At 41.3% G+C, this 24,504-nt stretch overlaps 1 protein-coding gene across 1 annotated transcript in view; it reads right to left on the bottom strand.

Annotated features, from left to right (window-relative positions):
- Nucleotides 1–5,014: 5,014 nt before the first annotated feature.
- RFTN1 (raftlin, lipid raft linker 1) overlaps nt 5,015–24,504 on the bottom strand; it is a 129,026-nt gene continuing 109,536 nt past the window's right edge. Inside the window, exons 8-10 of the mRNA XM_063128553.1 lie at nt 12,722–12,825; nt 9,370–9,451; nt 5,015–6,896 (exon numbers count right to left, since the gene is read on the bottom strand). Of these exons, the coding sequence (XP_062984623.1) occupies nt 6,435–6,896; nt 9,370–9,451; nt 12,722–12,825 (648 nt within the window). The 3' untranslated portion in view covers nt 5,015–6,434. The remainder of the gene's footprint in view (nt 6,897–9,369; nt 9,452–12,721; nt 12,826–24,504) is intronic.

The raw sequence follows: 24,504 nt of genomic DNA, 5'->3' as shown, positions 1-24,504 counted from the left end.
GAGAATAATATATTTCACAACTCAAGAATAAATGTTTTTTCAATATATATTTAGGCTGGTCCTACTCCCAAGCAAGTATCAGTTTAAACACCTAGAGCAAAAAAAATTGTTCTAGTAACATGGTCCAGGTGGCCATCTCCTTTGGCACGAAATATGATATTACAATACATACTACATAGATGATAGAATTCTGAAATAAATCTTCACTCTCCCCCCTTTTACTTATACATTCAGCTATCTCTGAGCGGGTGTCAGACTTAAATAGCCGTATATGCGCTCCCCTCCTAAGCTACACAAGGAGACTTTATTCTGATGGCATTAACTCTCCTTGATTTCAACTGAGTCAGTGTGCCATGTCAGAACTCATGCAGAGGGCGGAGGGTGGTGGAATTGCTGGGTTCAGTGCAGAGCATACAAGCAGTGGAGCTCTTGTCAACTCGCATAAATATTGAGGATGCCTTTTTCTTTGAAATGCCAATTCTGATCTTTTTAAATTCTCTGAGCCGGAGGGAATTAATCTTCCTGAAAAGGGAGATTATCTGTGACAGTAGCAGTGTCAGGCCTAAAGTGGAACTATAAACCAATGTTCTATAGCAGGTTTTTAATACAACTATTTCCTTTACTTATTTTAAACAGATGAAAGGAAGGTGGAGGATGATAGATGGCAAATAACAACAAATAAATACCAAGACGACCCCAGGCTTTTAAAATCCCGAGTCTTGTCCCCTCCCCCATCTTCTCTCCTCCATCTTCGTTTCATACTGACCATCTACTTCAGGGACAAGAGTACATCTCTCTAATTGTAGGATATCACACACACCTAGGGTTCTGTAAAGCGTCTCAGCAAGGTAGCCAGCTGCCTGTGAACAGGCCCCAAATGCAAAGCCTATTAATTATAGGAAGGATGTCTTAGCTTGTGAATTTCAAACCTGCTATATAGCAAGTCAAACTGTAATAACACAATCACTTCAAACAAGATGTTAAAATTCCTGTTTCACCTGGAATACTTCCTCTGAAGAAAGAAAGAAAAGATCCCCATGCAATTGCAGTGCTAAATTATATTCTCCAGGCTGTTCACTAACTAGTTCTTTTGCATTGATGCTTTACTTATTAACCTTTGGGGATTTGTTATGCATTTTAATGGTCTAATAGTGCAACAGCAATTTTTTTTAAAAAAAGAAAATAACTGCAGAGTCATTTATAATTCATTTGATGTGAAACTTCCTTAATTGAAGAGGATACAAGATTATCCATGCAGACTAGTGTCAAGACTGCTCATTTTTCCTAGAGAAACTTACACAACTGAAAGCAAACCAGCTAAGAAAAAACAAGTCCTCTGATTTTGTTTGAACAGCTTCATAAAAGAAAAATGCACCAATACTACAAAAGCAATTTGAATATTTTTATTGTAAACAATGGCTTGACAATATAGAAAACGTGCCCCAATGGTGTGGAGAAGGTCCTCCTCATTAGCGCCCCCTCATTGAACCCCAAATTGCATTTTGAAGCTCCTTAAAGCCGGTTTGGTTTGTTCAGCATTACAGCTATTTAAAGACCAGCTGCTGATGGTGCTGTGTATGCTTGTGCAGCATGCTCCACCCCAGCCTCTGCACGATCCCCTCTCTTGTGAACAAAGTAAGCCCACCCTGCTTTTTTCATCTGGGAAAGAAAGAATGTTTTGTGGCATTTGTCAAAAGCGCATAGGCACAGATGGTGCCTGCCTTCGTCTCGATAGCAGCTAGTGGGCTTGCAAAACCACGTTGTTTCTCAAAGTCAATCCTTTCCCCCCTCTTTTTTCCCTTTGGAATGCAAAGTTCACATATGTTTGGTAGGGGAGCTCCAAAAGCAGGGTCTGGTGGAGTCTTTTACAGTGCAATCCTATGCATGTCTACTCAGAACTTATGTCCCATTGAGTTCGGTTGGGTTTACTTCCCAGGAAAGGGAAGGTTTTCAGCCCTACTGATGCTGAGTGTTAGGCCATAGCTAGACCTAAGGTTTATCCCTGGATCATCCAGGGGTCAAACCAGTTCATCTAGGTGACACACAGGGGACATGAGCTTAGAGAACATGAGTTAGAGAACATGAGCTTCATTGAGGAGGGTGAATATTCAAACTCCAGCTAGGGGGAAGGGGAAAGAGTTATGACTTCTTGAGGCCCCACAGCTGTACTGTTTACTGCTTATTAGGGGAGATAATAGCAGGCTAGTTCTGATTCAATCTAAGGCAAGTTCCATAAATCCCTAAGTGCATAAATTAGTGGGAACTGTACTCAGTAACATATCACAACTTTCATCACTAGTGCCTTTTCAGCTGTCAAATTCCTAACTCAATAAACCCTAGTAAGCCGAGAACAACTCCCTGGGCTTCATGATCTCCCCTGCATCCCTCGCCTCTTCTCTTCCCTTCATGTGCTGGCTTCAATCCTGGTCTGTTTAAACTAGAATTCCCAGTTAAATCTGAATTGGGGAACTGTGGTTTATGTATTGTTTCCTAACCAGGATCAAATTGTGATTTAAGATCTTAGCTGGGAAACAGACACCAAGCCATAGTTTCCCATTTAGGATGTAGAGACAAAGAATTGAAATGCTAAAACTGTTGCGTGAAATGAGGAGATGAGACAGGCATAGGCTGTCCTGGTTTAATAAACTATGGTTTATTATAGTTCCTGGTTTAATAAACCAAGGACTACTACATCTGAACCTAGCCATACTCACAGTTTCAACTTTTCTGTAACAATAAAGGCTGCAAATTACTCATTCAAAATTACAGCCACTGTTCTCACCAGCTGCATTAAAACAATACCATCCACGATAAATGAATGTGAACATGCAGATAACTAAAGCCAAAGATTTTGGCTTGGTTGAACATCTTTCGTGTTCACTAGCTGAACAGCCCAGACTCAAACCCCAAAGACTGAGGGTTAAAAAAAAATCTCTTTACAACTACGGTAATATAAAATTGGTTTTTAAAGGTAAGGGAACTTACACAGGACCTCATGGTGATACTAGTTGGGAGTGTGAGCTTGCTTGCTAACATTTGCATGCACTCCCAGGGGCAATTATGTCAATCTAACATACAGGTTTCTGTAATATTTTCATTAGTTCTTCCTACATTTATTTATTTATTAACATTTATTTGCTAAAAGGCCATCGAGCTGGTACACCATGATTTAAAACAATAAAATCTTAAAACAAATTTTAAAACCAAGAACATAAAAACATTAAAGGTTTAAAACTACTTCATCTGAAAGATTAAATTATATAAAAAGGAAGAACAGTTATATAAATATAATTGGTTCTGATGTTACCAAAACAGGCTTCTTTAGTTAAAGTTAGGACCAGTGGGAATGAAAACTCAGAAAGTAGAGAGAGAAGGGAGATGAGGGGGAAATGCTGCCGCCCCCCTTCAACCCTGTTGGCGTGAGCTTGGCAAGACTTTGGTGATCCTCCAGCATGGATTTCTTCTTCCCCATCCCAATGGATTGCTCTGCCAGTCAACATTTCTTGTAGGATCTAGAGTCCTTTTTAAGTGGTCATCCAATGAATGTGCAACAACTTAAAGAAAATACATTGCCTTTTGCTGTATCAGCCTTCCCCAACCTGGTGACCTCTAATGTTTTGGACTACAACTCCTACCAGCCACAGCAAGTATGGCCAAGGCTCCTGCTTTAGCTTATGGGTCATCATCCAGTCCACCACTGAATCCAGATACTGATTCAGAACCTGCAGTCTCACCTGTTTCATACGTCACTGCAAAACAGAATTGGGTGTTATCAACATATTGATGGCATGGCACTCCAAATCCCTTAATGGCTGCTCCCAATGGCTTCATGCAGAAGTTAAATAGTATAGGGATAAGAACCCTGAGGCACCCCACAGCATAACTGCCAGGGGAGCCAATTCATAATGAACCAATGCTGTTCTCTGAAATGTTTCCTTGATGCTGCTTCTGTGGTGGTCAAAGAAGAACTGAATAAGAAGAAATGGGCTCTCCTCCTTAGGGGTTAAGAACATAAGAAGAGCCATGTTGGATCATACCATGGGTCCATCTAGTCCAGCAGTATGTTCGCGCAGTGGGCAACCAGCTGTCAATCAGGGACCCACCAGCAGTACACGGTACAACAGGAAGTAGCACATAGCCATTATGACTAGTAGTCATTGATGGTCTTCTCCTCCAGGAATTTATCCAATTCCTGTTATAACCTTCTTCCAAAATCTGTAGGTTTCCAAATGAGGTTCTGTGGTCATGCACAAAGAGGAATGATGAAAAATTGCCCAAATAAAATGTTCACTGCTTTTAAAAGCATCTAAAGTTGTGGTGTTATTGGCATGTTTTCACTGAGTATGACACTGATGCTTACAAAAGGTAGATGCAAAGTTATTTGTATTTAAGTAGCAATTAAATAAAAGATTAGGGCATGGATATTTCATGTTTGCTTCAGGGTGAGATGGTCCTTTGTAAAATTCCACAAGTAATTAAAGTTATTTACAATGCTATTTTCGTAATACGCAGCTTAGTTGCTTAAGCCAAAGTAAATATTCTTTGATTACCGGTGGGGGGGGATTAAACTGCCTTGTGTGTGTACGTAGAATGAAATGATTTAAACTATTCTTCCATGATCTTTTATGTGGTCATTTGAAGTACTACAGTTTTGTTTTAAAGTGTTCTGCAAATTGCAGTTTCTTGTAGATGAAGCTGACAGTTTTTAAAAAATAGCTTAAGTATGCACGATGTGCACCTAGAGACCATATTTTATTGAGTCAAAATACTTTACAGAGAAACTAATGGGAACTATCAAACATAAATCAGCCTGTAGGGGAAAGAAGTGATATTGTTTACAGGCTCCAAGTTTCAATTTGTGTAAGGACAGAAGGCATTTTCAAAACACTTTACAGATTCTAAACATTGCCCAAATGTAGACCCAGGTGGGTTTGCTTAGTAAAGAGAGAAGCAACTACAATATGTACATTAAAATGATGGTTAAGAATTCAAGTATATTCAAGATCTTTAAAAATTCAAATTACGCAAGTTTTATTGTAAAGATTAGTATGTCCACAAATATGAGAAAATCAGTGAATTTACATCATGTACTGTGTCAGCTCATAAAATGTTTTATTTTGCTTATCTGTTTGTGTAATTTAAGACCTTAGTCTTTAATTTAGTTTAAGTCCATGGACTACTAATGTAACATTTGCTGGTTATTTACTTGTGGAACATTGTCACCTGCTTGCAATACAAGTAGGTGACAAGTGCCTAACCTTTTACGAAAATATGTTTTTAATATGTATTTTGTTGTGTGATCTTGTTTTATCAATTAGATTCCTAAGCATATAGAACATCATTGCTCTTTCAGCCACTAATGGTTTCTTAGATAAGCATACGGTTTCATTATTGCTTTAATTTTTTGCCAGAGGTTAGTAATTCTGAAGGCAATACGAGTAGATGTGTTTAAGACAAATACAATTATAGCCAGTTCTTTAAAGCTTCTTCTTATATCCTGAATTCCATTTGACAAAACTGAATAAAAAATATGGCGCACACCAAAGATACTTTGTTAAAAAATACGAACATGTTAAATACAGGACACTGATTTTGTTTGGTTTAAAAAGCAGCTCAATAGATTGTAGGGAGATAGGAACTTGCATTTTGCTGGAAGCTGCATTATACTGGGCCATTTCTCAAGATTGCAGGGAGGGAAATAAACCACAATGACGGGATGGATTTCTCTGATTACCCTCACTGGCGCGACTTGCTGTGTCGTCCAAACCTGGGCAGCATGGCTTGTTCGGGTGAGTGGATGGGTGGGCCAGCAGCCCTCGACTAACCCAACAACAGCTCATAGGTTGTTTGAGGGTTGCTGCCCCCTCAGATAAACCATGCTGCTCAGGTATGGATACATGGCAAGCTGCACCAGCAAGGGTAATTAGGGAAAGCTAGCCAGCACCCAACCAGCATGTGCAACAGGTTTAACAAGCCACGGTCATATGAACCGGATCACGGAGTCAAACCATTGGTCCATCTAGCCCAGTACTGTTGACACTGATGGGCAGCAGCTCTCCAGGGTTTCAAGCAGGATTCTTTCCTTGCCCTACCTAGAGAAGTTGGGTATAGAAAAGCCTGAATAAGTTTGCAAACTATGGGCCCATTCAGAAGACACCTTGAACCATGGCTTTAACCATGGTGGTTTAGCCAGAAAGCCAGGCTGTGTTCAGAAGATACCTTAAACCACAGTAAATAAGGCTTTTTGCTTTATTCACTGTGGTTAAAACCATGGTTTAAGTTGTCTTCTGAACAGGGTCATTGCCATGATGAAAATGCAGTATCACTAATATTTCCACTGTGTTCCTGTAGAAACCCAACGGTGTCAAATCAAGTTTATTTTGCAGTCATGATAATCAAAACAAGTTCGTTACTTTGGCAAATATTTGCCTCTCTCAGTCAAAGTCGCACCCAGACCCAAAATCAGCTTCTACTGGTTCTGCCCCATAGTTTCCATCACTCTCTTCTGCAGTGCAGTGCTCTTGGAACATTTGGCTCTCACAGTTTCCGTGTACGCCTTTCTGATCCAAACACAAGCCTCCTACGTCTTGATCAGCAATATGACCTGCATTCCATTTTTCTGCAGACACTTCATTTTTGTAGATAGGCACGGCTCTTTGCCCAAGAACTTCGGCTCTTCCGCCTTCAACACCAGCCAGCTGTTGATCTGAGATTACTGGGAAGTGCAAACCACTTTCCACTGTGGAGAACCGTGTTTCTGAATTCCTTGCGTTTTCTGTGAGTTCCATCTCTTGGGTTTCTTCCAGCTGTTGCTGCTCTCTGGCACTTAGTTTTGCCTTCAGAGATTTCTTGGCTTGCTTGTGCTGCCTGTCTTCTTTGGAGAACCTCCAGTGAAACTGCAAACAGATAGTGGTAAAGGTTATATATTTTTAAAAAAGAGGCACCAGAAGAAATCTGTTTAAATTCAGTATTTAATGTCAATTTAATAAAAAAAAAGTATGAGACAAGACAGGCTTTGGTTGTTGTTGTTTTAAAATAAAAGCATATTTGAAAAAGGGCAAAAGCATGCTTGTTAGATGTGCGATAGGTATATGCTAAACTTCTTTTAGAAAAATCAATCTTCATTAGAGTACTTTTTGATCAGGTACATTTTTAAAAATGTATTAGCCATTATTTGGTAGCCCCAGTAGCTTTCCCGTTCTCTTCTGTGAGCCAGAATATGTAGAGTGTTTCCTTCAAAGATTAGGAGAGGAGCTCCTGTGGCGTTACCCCACAATTGAGTATCTTGTATATGTCTGGCTTAGTATATCAGGTAAGTATGGAATGTTAGAACTGACTGGGTGTGGTTAATGATGTAATAGATGGGAGGGGGAGTGTTGGGAGTTTGTGAGGGGTATGTGAGTTTGAGGAGTGAGTGAGAGAGAGTTGTTTATTGAGGTGTTTGGATTCTAGTAATTTAGGATTGGTGTGAAGAGAGTGAGGTAGTTGGTGTGTGGAGAGTTTAGATCAGGCAGGACTGAAAGTATTATATTCTGATTTAAAGCTTTTAAACAATAATAAGCTTATTATTATTTTGTTAGCTACCAAATACCCCGTGTCAGCTTGGTATTATTTGCCTACCTTACAGGTATTAAACACCCACACCAGAGGATTCCCACAGTATATTTGGAGAGATCCTATATTAAACCTGTTTACTTCATAGCCAGGGGAAAGGTTTTATTTAACTCTCCCTCAGGTTTTCAAGTGGTGGTGCCTGGCCTGAGAAGGGTTTATGTAGGGTGACCATATGGAAAGGAGGACAGGGGTCCCGTATCTTTAGTAGTTGTATTGAAAAGGGAATTTCAGCAGGTGTCATTTGTATATATGGGGAACTTGGTGAAATTTCCTCTTCACAACAGTTAAAGCTGCAGGAACTATACTAGAGTGACCAGATTTAAAAGAGGACAGGGCACCTTTTCAATACAACTGTTAAAGATACAGGAGCCCTGCCCTCCTTTTCATATGGTCAAACTAGTTTATGCGACGGGCCTAGTGTAAAGGTCAGTGATGTCACATCCGTATATACCCAGCGCTGTAGATGAAACACGATGTTTTGGTCTTGCGTCCTTCCTTTTTGCATGCTTCTTTTTCAATAGCGGAGGAATAATCTGCAATGTCTTGAAAAACATTCCAAACTGTGACAAGTACAACTTCGAAGAAAAACACCATTTGCGGAAGATATACTATTTCCTCTTTTTTCTTTTAGCAAACCCATGTAACTAACATTGGTTCAGACAGCATTGCTTCTTGGAAAGGTATCCTTGTGTAAAGAATTCTTGCCAGTTACGCCGATAAGTGCTTGAAAAGTATGGAATGTACACTATTTCAAAAAACCAACAGAGAAACAATCTTACAAACCATTTTAATATGAAGATCATTCAAGAAGTATTCTAAAGTAGCAGGAAAAAACCCTCAAATGCAATGTAATCTGAAACCACTGAAGAGGTTGCCTGACTTCAAGCTGTCTGACAGTACGCTAAGAACGGTTGTGCTTACTGCTTGGGTAACTAGCTTAATACTGTGCAAACTGAAGGTACCACTAACATATGCAGATAGTTTGTCCATCCCATTCTCAATCTCATCTCTCATTTCATCTGGGGGAAATGACTTAACCACTTCACAGATCATATATTTCCATTGCACCATCACAATTTTATCAATCTAAGTTTCTTCTGTTTACATCCAAAATATCTTCAGACATTTTTCATAGTTAGATCAGAAGGAACGTGTCCTATGTCTGTTATTTTCTTCTTCAAAATTTCTTTTCCAAAATATAGTTTTAGGTCATTCACATTTAATAATGACAAAATAACACTTATTGAGGGCAGAAGACACACAATCTTGCACAACACTACATAGTACAGCTATATGCTAAGTAACAAGTGTGTTATGTGGTTCTCTTTTGTAGTTTAATAAATGTCACATTTAGAAAGTTTGTTACGTGCAGCACAGGACTACAAGCTAATTATATATGCCAAGGAGTGAGTGGTAACAATTGAAATACCCAAACATTGCATGAAACATCTAAAGCTGAATTTAGATCTTTTCATTATCCAAGGTGGGTACAAGTTTGTGTATGTAAGTGAGTAGAGGGAGAATCTCTGATATAGCAGAATCCAGATCTTTCACTGAAATGGAGCAAGGAAAATGGGAATCTCTCATCTCTTTTGTATATTTTACTACTTTTCTTTAACAGCCTAGGTCATAGTTCAGAAGTGTTCAGCAAATATTTTAAACAGCAGTAATGTTAAACAAGCCTTTTCTACTGATGTGGAAAATCAATTAGACTATGAGCACATTGCCAAGACAAACACATAGGGCCATATATACCTTAGATTGCTTCTTCTTGGTTTTCTGGGACAGGAAGGGTCTCTGAAGAAAGACAATCTGCTTAGTGGCTAAATTTCCATCCCTACAAAAACACACACACACAACCACAATCCTGAAAATGAGTTACATTAATCCACAACATAATTTAAAATTTATTGTACATCTCATCATCACCATTCAAATCAACTTCAATAAAATATATTGTACAGATGGACCAGGTCTGGATGACACACCATGGCTTGCGATGGTTATTTAACCCAACTGTGGTACCTATGGGTACCAAGTTGCATATGCAATCCCCCTTCGGGGTTGTTATATCAAGTGAACCTGGTCAGCATGGGTTATGTGATGGTTAAACAACCCTAAAAAAGACCATGGGTTATGTGAGGGTTCTTTTGCCCTTGCATAACCCATGCTCATTGGGTTCACAAGACATGGTAACCTCTAAGTGGGCATTGTATATTCAAAATGGCAGTTGCACACACCCCAACGTAACTGTGGGTGAAATAACCCATAGAGCTCTTCGTACATGTCATGCAAACAGCCTATGGTGTCCTTCACCAGACTAAAACACTGGAACTGGTGCATAAAACATTTAACTACCCAGAAGCCTCTTTTGTTCTTGTCTATTCTGATATAGTTCAAAAAGAGGTACAGCACATTTTGTCTGACAAAACGTTCTGCAGCCAAAGTATAATCCTTTAATAAGTTACTCTTCCCTGAAAAGGCAAGTCCACAGCTGTAGTGGATTTTAGCAAAGAAAACTACAAGGCCTGCTAAACTTCTGGTTAGTGTATGACAATGACATGGCTGTTCAACAAAACTCAAATTAAAACCTAATATACTGATTGAGCCTTAATCCCCTATTTCTTTAACTGCAACTAAAGACTCAATGGTCAAATTTAAGAGTCCTTCTGGGTTAAGGGTGAAGTAGAAAACCAAGAAACAAAGATTCCAGTCCAGAAAGGCTACATCATATAGAATCATAGAATAGTAGAGTTGGAACGGGCCTATAAAGGATATATCTGCATGCTTAAATCAGTTGTCACTGTGAATTTGACCCACCCCCCAAAGAAACTTTTTTTTTTACCACAAGGTGATTTACTGCATGGCGGAGAGTCATATGAGTCACAGTCTTATACGTGGCATAATATATTTTTGACAGTAGGGCACTACAAATTCAGCAGGCCTTGTTTTAGAGATTTGCCAAAACACGTGTTGGCTCACAGTTGGAATGCATGATTCATGAACAAAACCAGGATCTGCATGGCTCAGTCTCAAAAGGGAACAGACTCAATGAATTCCTATGGGTAACCGTGTTAGCCTATTGTATCAAACACAAGAAGTTCTTATGGCACCTTAAAGATTGATACATTTATTGTGGCATTAACTTTTGTAGATTAGAGTCTTCTTTCTCAGATGCATGAAGTACATGACAGATCAAATGATGCCTTTTCATTTCATCGCCTTTAGGCCCCATTATTTACATTCCCCATCCTTGCCCCAATACCAATGTTTCTGCCAACCAAGGATAACATTTCCTGCATGTGATGAACTTGGCTTGAGTCTGTGAAAGCTTATATGCCACAATAAATTAGTTTCTCTTTAAGGTGTTGTTGTTTTTCCCTAAAGGAGAAAGAAAAATATAGGGCCATATGAATCTAACCAAGTTTCTTTCAGATATACTTTTTAATTACTATAAAAATGTGTTATATTTTCTGCAATGAAGTGTGTTTAATCCAAGTAAATGTGTTAAGCATCAGGACAGCAGAAACAAACTCCATCAAAATGATGGCCTTCCTCTGTTCTTTGTCCCCAGAACCATTTAGAGATATACTGTCTCTGAAGCTGGAAGTTCCATTTAACTCTCAATAAGCCTATCTGCTATGAACTTGTCTAATCTTATTTTTAAAAAACCAAACCAAACCCACCTAAACCAGTGATTATCACCCCACTTTGTGCAGTGAGTTCCATAAGGTAATTCTCTATTGAATAACAATGATCATTAGATGATGCATGGCTGTATCTGTATGAGGCTGCCTTAAATTAGTTTCCTTTTTTGTCTCTGTGAATATGAGAATTTTGGGGAGCAGCAATTCAGCCATAGCATGACCCTATATAAGAGAATTATTTCCCAAAAGGGAGACCAGAAAACCTGAGTAAGGCTGCTGGTAGTGGAAACAGAACACTGTATTAGACAGCCCTTGATCTGACCCAGCAGGGTTCTTATACTTGAATGCAACAACCCTGTATTTGTCTTCCCTGCACATACATATATGCAACACATTTTCTGTCTTTAAAATTTAATTTGGAGAGGGGAAATCTGAATGGGAAATGAATTTTGTGCTTCAATATGCCACAATTGACTTCCCCTTTGATGAACAGAACATAATTCGTATTCATGGAATGGGGCTTTCCTGCCTCCCCTCTGCAGCCCACCATCCTTGGGAATGGTGTGGGATATGGTGCAGGGGAATGAAGATGGAGAAGAGAGTTGGTGGAAACCACTCCCCTACCCTTGCATGGACAGAAGGACAACTTCGGAGGCATGGTATGAGAACATATGGTCTACTGCAGTTTGCGAAAAAATAACACATAAGTTACGAGTACTACAAGGCAAAGATGAGCCACTAGTATTTAGTGCTATATGGTGGAAATTCATTTCACACACAACATCTGAGATATTGACAAATATGTCGAACACAGCTAGGGATATATGGACTGTATAAATGGTATGAAATTTCCGATATAGAATAAATTTATAGTAAAGTTACAATAATATCAAGAATTTAAAAATGTAGTAAGGGCAATAAGCTTCACTCCATTGTTTTCTTATATTATTATTATTATTATTATTATTATTATTATTATTCATTTAGGGGAGGGAGGGAGGAAAAAAACTAGGAAAAAAAAAACTTCGGATCCAAGCCAATGAGTTGAAAGGGCATCTGGTAGAAGAAAGGGAATGCCTTCCACAGCTGGTCATGCCTCTGTTAAGTGGCAGGACTCGCCTCTGCAGCCCAGGCATTCTATTCTGCCTGCCACACACCTCCCTCCACTTGCTCGGCAAGGAGAAAATGGGGACTGAAACACTTTGCGCTCCGTCACAGCCTTTTGCAACCTGGCGCCTTTCAGATGTGTTGGACTACAACTCCATGACACGTTGGCTATGAATGATGCAAGTTACAGTCCAATGCACCAGGAGGGCACCAAGTTGGAGAAGGGTGCTCTGTCATTAATGTTGTAGTTATAGGCAGCCTAAATGCCCCAGAGAAGAACTCCGCAATAAGAGCAAAGATAGCTGTTGTGTTTGACTCCTATACGTAAGAAAAAGGCTGTCTCTTCACGATACCTGTTTGTCTTTACAACTGGAGTGGGAAGCACACAAGTCAGCTGCCAGCCATATATGGCGAGAGAGTTCAACAGGGGGATGTAATCTGCCTGCACTTGAGCTCCCTGGGGAAGAGAAATTAAACCATTAGAGTTAAACATGAAAAGCGAGACTGTTTTATGAAGGTTGTTTATTAACGGGTTAGATCATTTCTGCAAGTTCAGCAAAACAGGAAAAATAAATTAATACTGCAAAACAAAAGGAATGAAGGGTCATTTTTCAGTTCTTGCTGAAGGGTTAAATAATTTTGTTTAAGCAGTAGAAACACATTTCTTTCCATGCTCCAAAACCTTCCATGTGGCAGCTGATGAATCAGATCAACAGGACTAATTCATTTTGTTTTGTTGGAGATCCCCTGGATGAATGGCCTCCTGCAATATTAGCTGAAAGAGAACAATTACCTCCTTCCAGACAAAAGGGTATTCAAGCAATACAAAAACCCAGCTACACTAACATGGGGCCAATTCTGCTCTGAACAATACAAGGTGGAGCTGCCGAGTAATTCTGTTAAAATGAAGCAAGAAACTACATTTACACCAGTTGAGCAAAGAGGGGGGGAAACTGCTTCTCTGATTTCCAGAGCATCTCATGGTGTGTTAAATGACATTATGGTGGTAATGAGCCCAGGTCATTTGCATCCAGCAGCAACGGAAAGAAAATATGAATGCAATCAGTTTTATTCTTTTTGATACCCACAGGCACATGAACACAGCCAATTTGTTATTTTTCATCAGCAAATATGTGGGCAAGACCAAAATGGCACTTTTACTTTGGAGTCAGGCACAGAGACGGAGCTATAGTACAGCCTTACTAATTTTCTCTGCTACTATACAAGACTAAATAATTCCCAACAGCACACAGCAAATGGTGGTCATGACAAAGAATGGAGAGAGTGAGAGAGAGAGAGTGAAGGGCAGGGGAGGGTTCGATTAGGATCTGCCTTCTGTAAGCACTCACAGAAGGTGCCTCTGCCCAATATTCAGAGATCCCCATTCAGCAGGGTCTCCTGACCCTCAGTGTAGCATTTGCAGGGGGTTAGAGCGACTGCTCTGGGGTGGAGGGGGAAGAGGGAAGTTCACTTCCATTAGTGCAGTTGATCCATCGTAAATCTCAATGCAACCCCTCGTTAACAAACCTTCATGTTTCACAAAATATGCTTCAGCTTATGTGATACACATATTTACTATTATTGTCACAGCTACTAATTTTTAGAAGTACTTTTTAATTATAGTCTATTGCATTAAGCCTCCCAACAACCCTATGCAGTAGGTCACCATTGTTTCCATTTTACAGATAGGGAAATAAACTTTGTATCAGTGGCTTGTCTTAGGCCAAGCAATGAGTCTTAAAGCATTATCAGACCGGGGCGGGGGGGGATGTCACGTTTCCCTACCGTCGCTTTTCTGTTCCACAATAGGGACGAGCATCTTCTTCTTTTTTCACATGGGGAAGAAAGAGGAAGCAGCAATGACCATGTGGCCCATTCAGAGGACGTTTTTATCATGCTGCTTTTCTTGCACACAGCAGGAAATGGCGTCAAGTTTTGATGAAACCCCTCCCAGAATTTCCAGGTCTTACTTTGTCAGAGAAAATAGAGCAGAAGGCGCGGGAGGCGGATGTCATCATCAAAAGGACCCATTGGCCAGTGACGAGTGTGCGATAAACTGTTCGTCTGATGACGCTCTTATACAATCAATTAGGGTGTGGCCAATCTACACTGTGTGTATTAATGCAAGTCTGCCTTGCTACCATGATTTCTAAATGAAACTCATCATGCCACAAAAATACCCCCTCTTCCTTAGCTTCCTTCCTCCTTTCTGCTTCCCAGAAATTGTTTCTATGTTGTCCCTTTGATATTACCAGGCAGACCTTCTCATTAGGCCCAACTGTCCAAAGACTAGAAAAACTTAACACCTGACCTTCAATAAGCACATACTATGAAGGTGCACAAGACTCCTATCCAAAATAGAATAGGACTTGGCAGAACCACCATTTATAGGCATGTCTGTGAAGAAGATCGGGCTTGCTGAGGAATGATCAGTAGCCACACAGCTCTGACCCATTTCCTCTAGCGCATAACAGGATGCTTCTGACAGCTATGACAATCACAACAGGATAACGCGGCCTCACTAATCAAGACCCTGTGCTATCTCTTGCTGCCAAAAAGATTTCTTTCCTCTTGCTAGCTTTTCAAATGCCCCAAAGCCTTGGGTCCTGGTTACCAGGGAGCAGCACCTACTTCCATCATGGCACACAACAAGATGTCAAAGAAGGCTAGAGACTAAGCCGTTCTGGCAACTGGGGAGAGCACTGGTTCATCGCAATTGCACCCTCTTGGCTTTTGCAAGAAGTCAAAGCATTTCACTGTTCCGCTCTCTCCTGCGATAGGAATTTTTTGTCTCCAGGTTCTCACTGAGGCAAGGCCACAAAGTCCCAAGACCAACATTCCCTTCTAACAGATGCCATAATGTACTTTACTTCGCACAATTTCAGGAGCCGGAGATGAGCACAGGGTTGGGCTGGGCTGTAGTTCAAACATTCTGAATGACATTTATCAGCTTGAAAAATGAAAACAAGATTAGCTGGAAAAACAGCAACAATGAAGAGATTTCTAGACAGAAGTTCTGCTTCTTTCACACTTCACCCCCAAACTAGTCAGCTAGCATGTTCTATATATGGGATCCTGTTTTATAGGAAAGCAAGCATGTTTTTTCCCCACGCAAAGACCCTTTCACACACACCTTTAAGAATATAAGAACTTAAGAAAAGCCATCTGGATCAGACCAAGGGTCCATCTAGTCCACCATTCTCTTCACAGTGTCCAACCAGCTGCCCACAAGTAAGGCATGAGTGTAACAGCACCCTCCTGCCTTGTTCCCTAGCAACTGGTGTACATAGACATACTGCCTCTGATACTGGAGGTAGCATAGAGCCATCAGGACTAGTAGCAATATCCTTCTCATTCAGGAATTAGTCTACCCCCCTTTTAAAGCCATCCAAATTGCGGTAGTGAATTCCATAGTTTACCTGTGTGAAGAAGTCCTTCTTTTTATCTGTTTTGAATCTCACATCAATCAGCTTCATGGGATGACCCCTTTGTAGTATTATGAGAGAGGGAGAAAAATGTCTCCCTATCCATCACATTCTCCACATCATGTATAATTTTAGAGGCATCTGCCTCTCGTCAGCAGTATCAAATGGCTGCAGCATCAAATTAGGTTAAAGAGCCCTTGGCAGAGTGTGTGGGGTGGGGGTGGACTCCTGTAATGGTGGGAGATCCTGGGGGCTTATTTCACAGCACCACAGTGGGGGCCATGGCAGATGCCTGTCTTAGGATGTCATTTAACACACAAGGCCTCCATGGTCAGCTCAAGATTTGGGGCATAGTTGGCATTGGAGTCAGTAAGAGGTATTTTGTTTTGTTTCCTAAGAAATGAGGGCCTAGAGCAGGCCTCTACCTGACGATGCCATGTGGTGGCAAGGGCCTGGATCCAATACACTTCTCCAACATCCCATCCCGTAATTCTGTGGGGGAAGGTTTTTTGCTGAGTAACACAGGAAGCTGCATTACAGCAGGGCCATTTCTACACCAAGCAGGGTATAACACTACAAAAGCAGTTTGAAAACGGTATATGGAATGTGTCATTAGCCCCAACAGTTGTCAGTGCACTTCCATACAGTTATAAAGCAGTAGTGTAGATCCTGCCCAGGTCAGACTATTCATCCATCTAGTCCATTATTGTTTATTCTCCCCGGCAGCAGTGTTTTATCACCTCGGAAAAGATCTCTCCCATGGTCTTCTTTCCAGAGAAGCTCTTGGGAGCCACATTCCAGTAGTGGGTGGTTCCAAAGACAAAAGGGGTGGGGCCAAACCAACCAACCTATTTTAGCTTAAAGCTCTTATTGCCAGTAATTATGCCTTACAAAAGGGATTTCAACCTTTTAGGATGGAGAAAGAACTGCACAAAAATGCTGGGAAGTCACTGAGTAACTGAGGTGGTGGTGGAGCTAGGGGAGGGGGTGTGGCCATCTGAGGAACCCCAGAGAGCAAAACTGGATGCTCTAAATGTAGATGAAACTAGGACCTTCTGCATGCAAAACCCTCTGCTGCTGAGCTAAGATCCCTCCCCGATTCAATCAGTCTTCTAATCAAACAATTCCGTCCAGTGCCAATATAAATGAAAGACTTACCCCTCCCCACCACAGGGCAGCTCTGTTATGCATTTATCTCATTGAAAGTAGTTCGAGGTAGGAAAGGCTGTGAAAACTGCATTCAAGTTACCATGCATGCAATTGAGAGAACATGCAGTGAAATAGATGCATGGGTGATCTTCTCACTTAACAGTCGCCATGCAGTTTTCATGGGTCTATCCCCTACCCAAAATACTTAAGCGCTTTATGTCAAGGAAACCTATTCCTTTCAAGAGCGAATCAAAGTGGTAGCTTCATCAAACACCACTAGCTTTAATACTCGGAACAATAAAAATCACAAACAGCAAAGCAAAAGCAGAGATAGTATGCAGAAGTAAGTAAAGAAGGCTATTACACACTGCTCCTGGTAACACAGAAAAATGTGTTATAGCTAGAATTCAGTGCAAACCTGAAAACTGGCACTGTGGTAACTTTGGCACCAACTAGGACCTTAAACAAAATGCTGTAGTGTAACATGTCCTCTTCTTTAGGATTCCTGCCAGTAAGCCACATCCTCCTCCAGGACACTATAAGCTGTAAGGAACTTAAGCAGGACATTATGAACACTCAATATTCCTTTGGCTACCAATCGTACTCAGTTCTCATTATGCCCTTATTTTTGTTTGTTGGAAAATTTGTAGCACCACTGTAGCTTCTTTTCCCCGCCCCATGCATGTTGCCACTCGTGCACCCGCCATTTCCCTAATTACCCTTGTCACTGGTTGCAGGGTGGTCTGGAAGCCGCCCCCACTGTGCATTTCGGCGGGTTCAGATGACACGGCAATCTGCGTTGTGGCTACAGTAATTAAGGAAATGGTGGGTTTGCAAACGGCACACAAAGGGCAGGGGAAAGAAGACACCGTGGCTTCTTTTCCCCGCTGATCATCCGAACCAGACCTCTGTCTTGTTTCTTTGTGTCTCCATTTTGGCTCCACCTGAGTTCATTCTTAGAAGAAGTGATTAAAGTCCAACCAATGCTGATTTTATTCTGGCGCCAAGTGAAAACATGGCTTTTTAGCAAAGCCTTTAATGGTTAAATTCACTAAGATCGCACATTGTTATAACTGTTTTCATTGTTTTACTGCTTTTAAATTATATATTGTTTTAACTTGGTTTATGGTTTAATTTGTTTTTAGCTGTGTATATTTACTGTTTTATACTGTATGCTTTTATCTGTACGCCGCCCTGAGATCTTAATGATATAGGGCAGGATATAAATGTTTTAAATAAATAAAATAAATAAATAAAATGCAAGCATTTCAATATGGAAATTGTGTATACATCATTAGAGAAAGTAGAAATTTTGATTTTTAATACCCTACATCTAGTGAATGTATAGTAACAGCTTATACTTTTTTGAAACTCAGCATAAAGAAAAGATGGCCAAAACATTAACACAAAAGATTTTTTAAAAGCATAGTTAAAGGGGGGGGGGGGGAGGGAGAGAGAGAGAGAGAGAGAGAGAGAGAGAAGACAGCGTGAGCTGATCTGCAAATCAAACTAAGAGACATTTCCTTCCATGAGTGAGAGAGAGCAAATTTTAATGAACTCATTCCCCATTCTCCTGCAGTTGATAAGTAATCTCTGATCACACCTTGAGTGTCAAAAACCAGAGCATGTTGAGCTGGCTGTTTTCCTGTCTTGCAGCAGATAAAAAGAATTCAATTTTACTTATGATTTTGCTGTTTGTTTGTTCCTCTTCTCTCACTCAGCAATAGTCTAGCTCATTAGGAAAACTAGAAAGCTTTGCAATTTGAGAAATAACAGGGAAGAAATATCTAGGCCATGCCAGTATAAAGGAAAACCATCTGTATTAGCAATTTTCTATTCTTTACCCTACTGCAGACTTTTAAAAAATAAAAATAAAACCGATCAACAAACAAAATAACAAGATCTACAGTTGCTGCAAGACTGAAGAAAGCTCATTTGAGGCAATTTATTTTTTTTCCAATCGATGGATCAAAATTGCATGGCAGCTATAGAATTTATTTCATATTAGAGTCTGAAGTGATGTCAGCTGAAGCTTTTATATGGGAAAGCAAGATGGCATATGACATAAGTAGCCCTGATTGGTGCCTGTCAAGCCTCTTCGTGAAAGCCACAAAGAAGCAGAACCACGTTTTATATTGGGAGCTGGGCCAATGGACTTTGATGAATGCATCACCCAAAAGTAAGCCACTGGAAAGGGAGAGGAACCAGAGCTCCAGCACAAGCGAAAGCTTCACCATGCCTTATGATGTTAGGAAATGCTCTGGGCATGCAATCCCACTGCATGCTCAGGTCTTTTCTTGACCATGAAAGGAAAAGGTTAGCCCCTAATCACATGGAGCATATCAGATCCCTACATGTACTGTGCAACAAGAAACTCTAAGGCTGCAATGTTATACACACCAGGGATGAAAACCTCTGGACTAGATTCAGTCCACAGGGATTTCCCATCTAGCTCACAAACTTCTTCACAAGGCTCCACCCGTTCTTCCAGCAGATGAATCTGAGAGAAGAGCTTTCCCTGCCAAGCACTGAAACAGGCACTCTTTCTCAGCAATCATCAGGAAAAGCTCTTATCTCCAATCAGCTGCTGTTTGAAGACAAGAGCTTTACCCTGCTGGGGAAAGGGGATGGGGCCTGAGGAGAAAGCTGTTGAGCAATTCAGTTCTGCTTAATTCTGAGTACGCTTAAAATAGAGAAGAATTACAATTGAATTAATATTGGTCATGCTCATTATGCCTTTGGCCATACCCATAAAAGGAATGTGGGCCCTAAGACCTTACCTAGACTGGAATTCGGCCCATGGGCTGAGAAAGCTTTTCCACCTGAAAAAGCTTCTCCAGCCCACACTTACATGGGAGTAAGTCCCACTGAATTCAATGAGACTTACCTCTGAGCAGACACGCATAGGATTGTACTGTGAGATTTCTTAACTGAAGAAAGCTAACTTAGAATCTTCCTGCAAGATGCCAGAGCTCTTCAGTTAAGGATCCTAACAAGCTGTGGCGTTCAGCATACACATTCCTGTTCTGCATCCTTGTTGCGTAGATTCTATTCTCTAAGCTTTAGAATCTACTGTAAGGTTTGTGAACATAATTTGCACATGAACCTTGTGGGTAAAGTTGCCTTTCAGAAAATGATTACATATAATCTGGATACTGTAAAGCAGGCTATTCCAGTGTTATTTGAGGCCACCTTGATTTTAGTTTATGATTGGCCTTTTTAAGCTTCAGAGTAATTTCCCCAAAACAATTTGGACCCATCGCTCTTTTCAGGTGGGCCAAAATAGGAATGGTATTAAATACAGGAATGCATTTAATGTGACACCAATGGAAGCTTCTCTTTCAGGGGAGGTGTTCAAGGGCTGGGCTGGGCAACCCTCCTTCCTCCATGCAACAATACAATCCTGCTATTGTTAGAAGGGAAAAACCAGACACATTAAATGGATTTATGCCTTTAACGTTACATTAGTTTGGACTCTAACACACCTTCTACACCTGAGTTACAGCTGTCAGTCTAAACCTTACCAAGTAGTGATTTCTCCATAGATAAGGAGCTCTATCAACTCTCCCACCTCTAGAACACTCTCATCCGCGACACAAAACACACCACATTGAGGGTATTGGTGGGGCCCAACTACAACTGAGGCCTGTAGTTGTCACAGAGATCATAAAGTTCTAAGCCACAACAAACAAGAGATCATGGACATTGAAATCTCCCAGGACCACCAACTGAGGGATCTTAAACACTGCTCTGAAGACCATATCTGTTAGCTCTGGAAGGGAGACTGTTAGGCAGCAGGGGAGGTGCTATACTGACAGAATCCCTGGGAGTATCTATACAGAGCTTTTACTCCAGTTCTATTACACCCCCAAGTTAATTCTGTCAAATAACACACAGCCCTCTCCATAGCTAGGGCAGCACGTCTTGCCCTAAATCCATTTCCCCCGCTCCAAACTCATTTTGTGATGGATTTTCCCATCACTGCAGATTCAGTGTAGTTTGGGAGTCCATGTGACCACAGCTGGTTTCGCTGTGGACTGGTGGAAGTGGCGCTGATTGGCCGAAGAAAACGTTGTGTGGAGTGGGGGCGTGATGAGAGCAGAGGGCTAAACATGGCTACTTGGAAGTAACTCATTGTACAGGAGGGCGGAGCGGAACCAGCCCTGCTGGTTTGAAACTCCACTGTTGCGAACATGAGCTCAATCACTGCCTTTCCACTCTTTACTGCTGCACTACTTTACAGTTGTGTGTTTGTGCAGTTGTACACTTTCAATATAGGGAACTTAGGGCTTTCCTACTCATTTCTATTTTTACTTTGCACTATTTTGCAGTTTTCTGATGTTTGTATTATTTAGCTTCTCTGATGTTTGTGTTATTTAGCTTTTCTGATGTTTGGAGTAAAAATGGGTTGGGAGCTACAACACCGTGACAGTTTGCTGGAACAGGGCAAAATTGTGGTGGTGGGATGCTCTCATAAGGAGCCTTCAGAACCTGCCCAGGATAATTTGGGATTTGTTCTTCTTCGTGGAAAAGTGGGCATTTCCCCCATCCCCCCATTTTCCTTTATTCAGCAGTTACCTCTGTTCCTTTCTATTTTTACTTAGGCCTTAGCTAGACCAGGCTTTATCACGGGGCGAACCCCGGGATTGTCCCTGTGCGTCCACATGACGCACAGGGGATCCCAGGACCAGGGAGGGATCATCCCTCCCTTGCCCCGGGATAGAGCCCTCCCCTTTGGGCCCGGTTTTTCCGTGGTCTCGGGCTCAGCCTGAGACCATGGAATGTGTGGCCCGTTGTCGCGGGTTGACCAGGCTCCGCGCAGAGCCGGGAGCTGCACCCATTGGGGGTAGGGTGGGGGGAGCAGGGAAATTAATTTAATTTTAAAAAATACTTAACCTTTCAGCGCTCAAGTGCTCCTGCTGCTTCAAAAAAAATGGCGGGCGTGACACCTCTCCTCCTGAGGTCGTTGCACCTCTCATGTAAACAGGGGAGGGATATCGCGTTAAACACAATGTGAGATCTTCCCTCCTCAGTTCTGGATTAAAAAGTAGGTCTAATTAAAGCCTTACTCTGTTCCTTTCTATTTTCACCAGCCTGCTTCAAAGGACCCAAACTCCAGCCAATTCAGAAATCTCTTGGCCTTATAATTGCTTTGTACGGTGCCAGTCCAGAGGTTAAGGGCTATCTGAGTGCAGTCAGTGTTACATTAAATTAGGCCAGTGTCTGCCACGTTCCCTCTTACTTAGCATTTTAACTTAGAAAACCAAGTTCTACCATTTCTGAACTTCCTTAAGGTCCTATAGATAAAGAAAAGAGCCCGTAAAGCAGGCTTCCCCAACCTGGTGCCCTACCAATGTACTGGACTACAACTCTCAACACAGCTGTCTGGGGAATTCTGGGAGTTGTAGTCTAACACATCTGGAGGGCATGAGGTTAGGGACAGCTACTCTGAAGTATATGATGAGTTACCAGGATGAAAACTGTTTGCAAGTGGAAGTTATTTTTATCCAGACTGCTGTTTATTTTCGTGCCACCTATTTAGTACAAACACCATCTAAAGAAGGTGTAAGAAATGTTCCTTATGTTCAAAGTGCAGCACTTCTAACATTAAGGACTGAAACTGCTGCCAAACTACATTGTTAAATCTAACAATGATCGCTGCAAAAACTAACACATGGCGCACGGAACATTTCCAAGCTACACAAATCTTTTAAAAAAGAAACCGTAAACACAGACACACACCCCTGCCTACTATCTCCAACATATCCACACAGAAAGAGAAGACCAAAAGGGCACAAACCCAGTCCTCTCCTGCCTCCTTTCTAGGTCACCTTCAAACAACACACAGGACCTTTCAAAGGACTGAATTTCACGCTCATCACCTTTTGGCCCCCCCTGCTGCTCTAGGCATGCCTGATTTGTGTTACTACAGATATCAAACTGCGTTGATCAAGCCCAAAATCACTGTGCATTTAACAGATCAAGACTGAAGGCCAAATTGAAGCCGGCTCTTCGGAGGCTCTTCCAGAAAGATCAGCCGATTAACATATCCATGCAACTCCCTAACAAGCACACAGCAAAAGACAACCATATAGTGATTTCATTTCCACTAGGCAATCTGCCATCTCAACAGATTTGAGAATATATACTCATAATTTGTGTCAAAATACTGAAAATGCTCAGCAGCAACAAAAAAAGCACTCCCAAGTCTCCAGCAAGAGCTAAAGAGAGACAACCACCACCACTACCACCTAAATTCCCTATATCATAAGCCACTGGAAGTATTTTTAGAGGAAATGTCACTCAAGAAATAAAGTTTCAGAAACATTCTGCAGCTCAAAAGCAAAAATACCAGTTTGTTCTGCCTAAGTTTAAATAATTAAATAATTCAGTGCTCTTGCATCCTGTCTTTTACTTTGCAAGGACCACATACTGTGACAGCTGGAAGGTTTACATCCTCACATACTGACATTTTACACACATACTGAGTGCATCGGAGTGTTGAACATGTTCCCCTTGCTTACACTTGGGAAGCCACTCTGTTGTTAGAAATTAAGCATGCCGAGTTATTCATTCATTTCACAATGACAATTCGTTCTTAGACTCAAAGGAATGTACTGTAAAATACAGTTAAATGAAATTGTAAATGAAAATAGAACTGAAGCTACATTACTGAGAATACACAGAGATAATGTTTTAAGATCTGCATAACCAAGACATAAAAAGGGGGGAAATTCTAAGAAATGCTTGAGTTACATGCACGAAATCAGCACACAAGCAAAAGCAAGGGAAAGGAATCGAAGATAAATGAGTGTCACATTTAGCCAAGACTCCATTGCACAGCCTATGTAGGTAACCATGGTCTGAAGGCACATGATGCACCAAGCTTGCTGAAGCTTAGTAAGTCTGTGGTGAGTCAGTACCTGGATGGGAGACAAACTAGGACCTTGCATATCCCACCCTGAATTCCTTCCAAGTGGTGTATAAGCAAAATAATAATGAATTATTATGGATTGGGGGCACATTAGGATGGTCTACCCTTGGATGTTGATGGACACAATTGGTTTTCTGATGCCCCCTTCAGATTTTTCTGCTATTAGGACTAGTGGTTCTCATGACACACTGGTCAGTCTCTGGAACCATGAGACATGCCATCTAGGGACATGCCTCATTTCCTCTGGATAGAGCTCATTCAGCTTGGTTTACTAAGGAGTTGAAGGCAATGACTAGAGTGATAAAGGAAAACTGTGTGACAAATTTAACTAAACAAGTGTCAGAGCTCAAGAGACATGGGATTGGATCCAGATTTACACTGGGTCAACTCTGCTGGTGGAGGTAGAGTTTCCTGCCCTTTCTTCCCACTGCAGCCCCTTCAGCCCCCTGAAAATGGTTCTACTAAATGGGGTGAACTGTGGTGTGTGTGTGTGTGTGTGTGTGTGTGTGTAGGGCAGTATCCCCAAAAATCATGCAGAGGGACTTTCTGTGAGTGGAGCCCAACCTCTTGCAGGAGGCAGATCCTGGATCCAACCCAACAGAAGCAATTCTGAAATACCCATGGCTAC

The sequence above is a fragment of the Elgaria multicarinata genome, chromosome 1 (assembly GCF_023053635.1).
Source record: "Elgaria multicarinata webbii isolate HBS135686 ecotype San Diego chromosome 1, rElgMul1.1.pri, whole genome shotgun sequence".
NCBI classification, from domain to species: domain Eukaryota; kingdom Metazoa; phylum Chordata; class Lepidosauria; order Squamata; family Anguidae; genus Elgaria; species Elgaria multicarinata.
This window is presented reverse-complemented; position numbering and strand designations above follow the sequence as displayed.